This window comes from Benincasa hispida, chromosome 8 (genome assembly GCF_027475165.1).
Source record: "Benincasa hispida cultivar pf3 chromosome 8, pf3_genome.v1.1, whole genome shotgun sequence".
NCBI classification, from domain to species: Eukaryota; Viridiplantae; Streptophyta; class Magnoliopsida; order Cucurbitales; family Cucurbitaceae; genus Benincasa; species Benincasa hispida.
In genome coordinates, this window is record NC_143485.1 from 67,583,994 (window position 1) to 67,593,882 (window position 9,889).

Genomic DNA, 9,889 nt, shown 5'->3' on the forward strand with positions numbered 1-9,889 from the left:
AAATGCTACCTACAAAGCTACAAAAATGTCTGGATATAAGGATATAATTGGAACAGGACAAATCATCCTAATCGGTATGCCAATGTTCTGTTTGGCTTCCCACTGACAGAATGATTATGTAGAAAATACCATTAAGAAGACTGGAAGTTGGGAAATATAACATAAAATAAATAGTGATGTGCATACTTGTCCAGGGAGGAAAATTTTCAAAGTGCAGCTGCACAAAAATGAATAATGAGCTCACGAAATGCAACTTTTAATAAATATTATAGACCCAAGAGATCAATTCATCAACTGAAGTTGCAGCAATTTCATAGTATCACAAGCTTTTCTTTCATCACAAAAACAATTAACCATGGTACTCCACATTTCTCTCTCAGGAATACATCCACTAATCAACATCTCATCCAGAATTCTAGAACTTTTAAGAAGATCCCTTTTTTTACAGAAGCATTTTAACAAAGAATAAAAAGTATCAAAAGTGATATTAATACCACGTGTCAGCACGCTAAGATACAACTGAAATGCACGATTTGAATCGTTGATAGAGCAGAGACCGTGAATTACTCTATTATGTGTCTTGACATGAAGGCTCCATGTAACTCTATTAGGCGTGATCCCACAAAGGACCATCTCATCCAAGAAGTTTGCAGCTTCTTGGAATCTGCAAACATCACAGAGGCGACTAACTATTTTCCCATACAACCCGGCATCTGGTTTCAAACCTTGGAGTTTCATTCTGTCCAGAATCTCTAAAGCTTCACTTAGTTTTCCTTCATTACAAAGTCCATTAATCAATGTACTATAACTGATCATGTTGGGTCTCAAGCGTTTTTGGACCATTAGCTCCAAGAGGTCTCTCGCTCGTGAAGAATGACCAGCCTTGCAAAACCCATCCATTAGAGAACTGTAAGTAAACACATTAGGTTTGATACCCTTGCCCACCATATCTTCAAGCAATCCCATTGCTTCATCCACATTGTTCAGCTGACACAGACCATGTATTAGTGAAGTATAGGTGACCACAGAAGGTGAACAACCTTTTGTCTCCATCTCTTGCAATAATTCCTTTGCCTCAACAATGTTTCCGAATCTACATAATCCGTTGATCAAAGTTCCATAAGTATATGAATCAGGTTCACACCCATGATTAGACATTTCACGAAACACGTGCATTGCTTTATCCATGGTTCCACTATTCTTACAAAAGGCTTTGATTAGAACATTAAGAGAAGTGACAGTAGGGGGAATACCCACTTTTCTCATATACCTATAAAATCTAAAAGCTAATTTTAATTGATTTTCATCCACAAGAATGGCAAGCACTGAAACGTAAGATTTCTCTGTAGGCTTGCAATGGAAATCCTGCATTTTATGGAAAACTCTTATGGAATCCAATGGCTTATGGACACGACCATAAGCCCTACAAATGGAGAGAAGTATGTCTTCAGTGACATCAATTTTCTCCTCCTTCATCCTATCAAGAAGTGTTTCTGCTAACCTGAACTGGTTTGCAGAAACTAACTTGCTAATCATGAGCCTAAAAGTATTGAGATCGTGCTTAAAACCATTTGTATACTCGGCCGTTGCAGAGTCGAATATGAGAAGTGCCTTGTTTATCTCTTGTTCTGCTCGGATTAGTTGTTCAACATGAGCAGGTGTGATTGTTTTTGCCCATTTAAACATAGCTTTACTGCCCATTGTTCCTCTCTTGCTTAAAGCATCAAACTTCTTAACTTCCGACCGAACCTGAAGCATATGAATCTTATTAAATATTTTGAAGTCCATAAAAAAGAATAATCGCAGTGCATATAAACTCTAGGAATGTTTGAAGTTCCAACACCACCAACGTTCTATTGTTTTAGGGAATAGGATAGAACAGGCATCGTTACCACACTGTGGATGGTTCATTAATCATTAGCACGTTTCGCAACAAACCAAGTTTCTTCACCATCAAGCAATGAAACATTTGTAAAATACACGCCGGGGGGGGGAATTATAAATGGGGGTAAATTTGTATACTTCTCAGACTAAGTGGATGGGAACTCACACTTTTTGGGGAATGAATGTTCTAATGAATTAACCCCACAGGAGTGACTTTTTATTCTAAAAAATAAAATATACTTTTAACTACATTCAAATGCCTCTACTTTTGCCTTGTCCCCCCACCCACAAAACTGATGTATTTTGGCCTTGGAAGGCTTGTTTCTGGGTTTGCTCTGTTATACTATTGTTCCCTAACAATCGCTTTGTTCATCCCCTTCCTGCTTCTGATAATCGTTTTGTTCATTGCCCAATTCCCACTGTTCTTGGAGGGGTAGGTAAATGATTCTAAAGTAAATTCTTAACAAAATTCTGTAAATTTTTGACCATTTAGCTTAAATTGCTTCATCAATTTCTTAACCCATACATTTCCCCATAAATTTAAGTGCAACCCCGCATAGCAACCGGAGTAGGGGATGGTCCAAAATGGTCGCGCACAAACTAGTATCAAAGTCTAATTACCTTATTCCATAGAACTAGATAAGAATCTGAGAAACAATCATTTCCATACATTTTTTTTATCAGTTATTTCCTACGGTTCATAAAGAAGGAGGCGTACCTGTCGACGGGGTGCAGGCTAATCGGTAGTGACAGACCAGGCCGCGCGGATTGAAACTCTAGAACTGCATTTGGTTGGAGTGAAGTGAGAGATTGATAGATGCAGAAGCAGGAATAGGTAAATTGAAGAATCTACTGCTTGGGGAAATGGCTGAACTCTGGATCAGGTACAGGTTGAAAGGCTGCAGAAGCTTCATAGGGCGGCAATGGCAAAATTCAATCAATAATCTAATCCAAGGTTTTATTTATTTCTTACGGTTCGCACGCCGCACCCTCAATGGATGTGCACGGTTCGGTTTTAGGTCGAACCATGAATCCAACCAAAGTCCATGGTTCTCAAAATAAAACATAATCGTAGAAACTGATTTCCATCAGTTTCTGAACCGAACCAACTTGAATCGGTTGAGGTCAGTTCGGTTCGATTTATAACTGATGGTCTTTTTTTTTTTTTTTTTTTTTTTTTTGACCTTCAAAATCATTCTCTTTTCTTTTCAAAACATTAAAATCAACCTATCCATTAATTTGGAGAACTTGGAAGTTCGAGTACAACGTGAAGAAGGCGGCTGGCTGGAAGTTGGGTTCGTTTGCGCGCCGTTGGATGAATGTGAAGAAGGCGTCGTTGGTCCGAGTACTCCTCCGGCTAGCTAAAAGTCGATTTCGCGCTGGATGAAGGCTGTTGGAATCTGACTGAGGCTTGGATGAAGGTGGCCGGCTTGGTGAGACGTGAGTGACGGCAAGGCCGTGAGGGTGAGGCGTCTCGGGCATGAAATTGAGATTAGGGTTTTTTTTTTTTTTTTTTAATTAGACAAAAAGATTTGAACCGAATTTGGGTTGGGCTTATGTTATGGGCTTATAGTTTTAGGATTACCTAATAATAATACTTTTACAGTTTTACTTGATATGATATTTAATAAATATTAATCGGTTTGATTCGGTTTTTTCAATTTTTTAGGGTAGCAAACTATGGACTGAACTGAACCGACTGATTCTACTGCTTAGTGAACCGCAAGTTAATTTTTTTAAAAAATCGAACCGAACCAATCAATTTGGTCCGGTTCGGTTTGATTCATCGATTTTTATCGGTTACTGCACACTCCTAGCACCCTGCACTCTCAACCTCCCCTTTCCTCTCACACTCTTTCGCCTCTCCGAGCAATCACTTATTTATCGCAGTTGGTTTTTCTCTCTCACAAAAAAATGGGGTTTTTTCCTGCGGATAAGCCCTTGCGATATTTTGGTTTTTTTATGCTCCAGTGTTAATATAAATTCTTTCTTCTCACATGTCATTATGTTGGGAACTTGGATTGATAGTTCGGTCGGTGGATACTCACATTGTTGAACAATTCTTACCATAGCTTTTTTTTAATATTTTTCCCTTCAGTCTCTTACCATTTTTATTTTCCATCACTGTGCTCTCTTCTCTTATTCTCCTTCTCCTTTTTCTGGTGTATTTAGAATGCATTTTCAAGTGTTTAATTTAAAAAATAAGTATTTTTTTTTTTAAATGGAGAGATTGACAACCAATCAAAATAGATTTTGAAGAGCATTTTAAACATTTTTTTTTGGTCAAAAGTGTTTAAATAAAAATGAGTTTTTTAAAAAACATTTTTTTCTCAAGTCAATCCAAATGAGTCCTTAATCTTTCTTTCTTTCTTACATTTTCTTTTTAGTTTTTATTAATTATTATATCATTTTCGTTCTTATATAATTATGTTTATTTTTTCCCTTTCGTCTTTATTATTCACAAGTATGATATCTCTCCTCTATTTTTTCAATTATTGTCACACCCCATCCCGAGCTTACTTCTTAACCTAACAGGAGGCGTGGGAACGACACCACCTTTTCATGATACCTACTGTTCGCGCTAACCTGTTTTGCTTACAAACCTCTCAACCAAGGAAATATAACAACAACACTTGGCTTCACTTATTTTATTACAAACAGTATAAAGTTACATAATCCTCAAACTCAACTTAACAACTCCAGACTCTTAATTATAGAAACTCATAATAATAAACTTAAGTTCGAAAGTGTGGCTGTGGTGTGGCAGGCCTTGACCTTAGCAGTATTTTGGAACTCCCCATATTTTGCTACTTGGGAAGGAAAACATAAAATAAAAGAATGAGCTTCAAGAAGCTCAGTGAATGATAAACAACTTACAGGGTTTCTTTCAATCTTAAGAGACAAATAGCTTAATCAGCATATCCACATAACGAGATTACTATTCAAACCTCAATCTTGAACGAGCTCATTCCCTATTTTACCTACACACAAGATAGATAATTAAACACATTTCTCTTATTACTATGTGCACATAGATCCACCTCTTATGGGCTCAGAAACTAGACCTGTCGGTTCTCTGACCATCCCATATGAGGTTCCTCTCACAAGCTCAGGAACTAGGCCCAATAACCCCCTGACCATCATGTACGATTTCGTCACAGGCTTAGGAACTAGGTCCCCTGACCCTCTGACCATCCCCTGTCGCATATTCTCATCATCGTAACAAGCTATACATACATTCATAATTATAAAACTCATAAGAAACCTTTAAAGAATACCGCTCATAGTTCATTAGTAGGGTTCCACCCTTTTCCAAGCCTCCTGGTCTCTTCTGAAATTCTAGACCTGCACTAGCCCAACGTTAGCTTAGAAATGCATGTTTAGGACTAGAATAACCTTAGAATACCTTCTTGGCCCTAAACTTAGCTTGCTAACTCCAACTGATATGAAAATAGGCTTCAGATAAACTCAGAATAGCTGCGGACATATGGTCTTCCTCAACACCAGTTAGACGCATGGTTGCTTCCCCAGGCCATTTGGATGCATGGTCCACCTTCTTGAATGCATGGACCATCTTCTCAGCTTATTTCAATCTCAGTTGGGCATATGGTATGTCACCTCAATGCATGGTTAGTGAGGTTAGATACATGACACTCACATAACACCGTAAAATTTCTCAAACTCTTCCCTCTTTAAGTCTTATTTGGGAAAACTTGAGTTGTGAGGTGAAAGGAGGCTTTCCTTCAATGTATTTATAGGAAAATTCCAGCCATCCTTGTCATTCTCTCAACTTCCTTCCACAAGACACCTCCTACTTGCATGAAAGCTTACTTGTTGCAATGCTAGTGCATGGTCTTTGCCACCACCTACTTGCATGCAAACTTAGGCCTTTTTACCTAGCAATGTCCAATGCATACTTCCTTTTGAGATGGCCATCCCACAATTTGCATGCTCAACTTTGGTTCCTAGCTTTCCACCACCTACTTGGACTTAGTTAAGATCTCACCCGGTTATGCCACATATCTCACTATGCTATCAACTTGATCCTTAATGCCTAAGAAACTCAAGTCAACGCATGGTTCACTAGGTTTGGACGCATGTTCCCTAACTATGCTACCAACTTATCTCCCTTTCATAGCATAATTTTCTTCCCTGGGTTTATAGCATGGTTATGCATCCAACTATGCTTTTCTCCTAAAATATGTGTCCAACTATGCAAAATTAGGTTTTCTTGGTATAAGTATTTCCCAAGGGATTGTCTCATGCTTCCATCTTGCTCTTCATAGACCCAAAATAGAGTACACAAGGCCATTTATACGCCCAACCCTTAAGTCCCTAGGGTTTCATCACTTGTTGTGTCATATGCTGCCTAACACTTAGTGAAATTCTTTCCACGAACATCCCCATGCGTTAACCCTACTTGTGCTATGCATCCAAATCCTCATAGTATGCACCCAAGTAAGTTCATTCCCATCCTAGTATGTGTCCAAGTCTTCCTTCACCTCTCATAATATGTTCTACTTAAAATGACTTATACAAGGTTAGTCCCCTACTCTTCATATTCCTAGCACTTAATCAATACTTTACTCTCTTAGACCCACTCATGTCTTAAAGTTTAGAGCATAGTTTCTCATGTTCATAATGTTGGGTTTTATACCTTGAAACTCGTAGATAGTAAATGTTATTAATTGACTGTCATAAATAAAGAGTTGTAGATGTTAAATAAATAAATGTTATTGTTTATATTGTTGTCTATTTTGTCTAAATACTCCAAAATCTAATAAACTAACATCCACGGCTGCCTTACGAGTCTTGAACTGTATGTGGAGATATACATGGATCAATGTTTAAGATACAGCCTAAAGGGTCTATAGTATAGAGATAAGGCTGAGCACCTTATCCTAGTAACACTATGGATATGACCCACTTTGTATTTGATACAAACGTAATGATCCAACACGTTATTGCAGGTGATATGCGAGTGGGGGTATCCTATGCAATGAGTTTGCATATCTTGTGTAGCTGGGTTTCTAGCTCCCCAATCAGATGAATCCCCAAAGTGGTAGGTTTGAGTTGGCGATCTGGCCACTCGCACTCATACAAATCAAAGGACTGCCTTCATAGGCAGGAGTTCACAACTCACTCAGAATTAAGGTCATGTTACCTATGGTCATCCTAGTGAAATGAAAGTCTCTGGCATGAACGACATTATATAACGAGACTAAATATTTCGTGGTCTGGTCTTATATAAACTCCTTTGTATAGAGCATTCCCGCTCGCATGTATAATACATGAATGGTCCGGATCAGACCATTTGTAGCAATTTATAACACTTGTAACATCTATAAAGTGGGCCACACTCGTAGCGTCACTAGGATAAGATTTTCCTTTTTTATCCATATACTACAGACTATTTAGGTTATCAGTTAAAGCACGATCCACTTGTATTTCACCACATATATGCTTAAGTTACAACGATAACCAGGGATCTTAGTTTATTGGTTTGTGGTTAATGCAACTAAAATAACTCATATTTCATAGACAAAAGTGAATAAAATATCTCATATTATTATATTACAAAGAATTTATTCATATAGATGTTTAGAAACTACAGGACCCTACGAGATTTAAGGCATCAAACCCAACAATCTCCCACTTGTTCTAAAGCTAGTGGGGTGTATAAGATAATTATAAGTACAAAATAATAAACGAGGGCACAAAGGCCCAACACAACAATACTCCTACTTACCCTAGTCGAGCTGCGGTCGGTCCCATAGACCCATACTCTGTAGGTGACCTCAAACACTGTAGCTGTGAGAGCCTTCATAAACAGATCAGCAATGTCGCTTCGAAGCGATCTTCGTGACAATCACGTGCCCTCGATGCACAATTTCTCTGATGAGATGGTATTTCTGCACTATATGCTTGCCGTGCTTGTGACTTCGAGACTCTTTGGAATTCGCCACAACACCACTATTATCACGATAAAAAGTGATGTGCCTAGACATGTCTGGAACAACTTTCAGATCAGTCAGGAACTTCCTGAGTCAAACGGCCTCCTTACCAGCTTCACAAGCCCCTACATACTCGGCCTCCATGGTAGAGTCAACGATGCACCCCTGCTTAGTGCTTTGCCATACTACAACTCCTCCATTAAGAGTGAACACTGATCCTGAAGTGGATTTTCGAGAATCCTTATTAGTCTAAAAATCAGAGTCCGTGTACCCGGTAAGGATAAAATCCTTAGAACCATACACAAACATGTAGTCCCTTGTTCTCCGAAGATATTCGAGGATGCTCTTGACGACTGTCCAATGACCCTGTCCTAGATTACACTGATATCTATTGACTATCCCCACAACGTAGCAGATGTTAGGTCTAGTACATAACATCGCATACATCAAACTACCAACGACAGATGTATAGAGGACCCGTCTCAATTTCTCAACCTCTTGAGGTGTCTTAGGAAATTCTTCCTTAGACAATGTAACTCTATGCCGAAAGGCAAAAGACCCCTTTTAAAGTTCTGCATTGAGTACTTGATCAACATCTTGTCAAAGTACAATGCTTGAGATAATGTTAGCACTTTGTTCTTTCGATCCCGAATAATCTGAATCCCAAGAACAAACTAAGTCTCTCCCAAATCTTTCAATTGGAATTGGGTCGTTAGCCAGTTCTTAATTGAAGTCAGTAAACCTACAACACTCCCAATAAGTAGGATATCGTTGACATATAACACTAGGAAAACTATTAACTGTTGATGATTTTCTTGTAGACACAAGGCTTATCAACGTTTTGGTAAAAGCTATAAAATTTAATCGCAGTATTAATCCTTATGCTCTAAGATCGAGATGCCTGTTTCAGTCCATAAATGGACCGATTTAGTTTGTAAACCTTTTGCTCCTGACCTTGGGCTATGATCCCTCGGGTTTCTCCATATAAATAGTCTCCTCAAGATTACCATTCAGAAAGGCAGACTTGACATCTGTTTGCCATATCTCATAGTCATAATATGAGGCAATGGATAGGAGGATCCGGATAGACTTAAGCATGGCAACAGGCGAGAAAGTCTCCTTATAGTCAACTCCCTCTACCTAGGTATAACCCTTTGCCAAAAGTCTAGCCTTGAAGGTATGCACCTTCCCATCAGCACCTCGTTTCCTCTTGTAGATCCATTTACAACCTATAGGTTTAACCCCATCAGGTTGATTTACAAGATCCCATATTGAGTTGAAGTACATAGACTCCATCTCGAGATCCATGACTTTGACCCATTCATCTATGTCAACATCCTCCATTGCGTTCTTGTAAGAAAACAGATCCTCAACCTCGCCATCGGCTACCATAGCCAGGATTTTAGTTAAACCCATTTAGCGAACATGTGGGTGCGCAACCCTCCCACTACGTCCAAGTTACCTCTTCAATGCGTCCAACACTTAACCATGCTATGAATTGGGCTTCCTTAACTATGCTACGAGCTTATGCTATGAACTGAACACTCTCAACTATGCTATGATTTTCTTACCCAACTATGCTATGACTTCCTACCCAACTATGCTATGACTTTTCTTACTCAAGTATGCTATGAATTTTCTTCTTCAACTATGCTATGACTTTTCCTACTACGCTATGCTATGAGATGAATCTCTCCACTAACACTTAGCTAACTCTTCACTTACCTAGACCAACTTATGCCTTGAAATTTCTTCAAGGTCACACCATAGTCCAAGTTCATAGCATAGTCCAAGTCCACAACATACTGTGAGTTCATAGCATAGTTTGAACACTTAGCCAAATTTTAACTCTAATCTACTATGCCTCTAACACTTAAAAAGTTTCCTAAGTACTTTTACTTCCTCCAAGACATAGTTTAGATACTTAACCAATATTTTATTCCAAGGTTTGAAGTCCATGTTCATCTATCAACTTAAAGAATACTGTGAGAGTTTGGGTGTTACAAATAAATGAGCTGAGAAGGCAGCCCATGCGTCCAACTAGCCTGGTG

General features: G+C 38.7%; 1 protein-coding gene across 1 annotated transcript; it reads right to left on the reverse strand.

The window, feature by feature from the left end:
* Positions 1–235: 235 nt before the first annotated feature.
* On the reverse strand, positions 236–3,378 carry LOC120082696 (pentatricopeptide repeat-containing protein At5g46100). Its single transcript, XM_039037974.2, has 2 exons — positions 2,603–3,378; positions 236–1,749 (listed from the first exon to the last, which is right to left on the reverse strand). The coding sequence occupies exon 2, from the start codon at positions 1,699–1,701 to the stop codon at positions 283–285; it is 1,419 nt and encodes a 472-aa protein (XP_038893902.2). The 5' UTR covers positions 1,702–1,749; positions 2,603–3,378; the 3' UTR covers positions 236–282.
* Between the last annotated feature and the right edge of the window lie 6,511 nt (positions 3,379–9,889).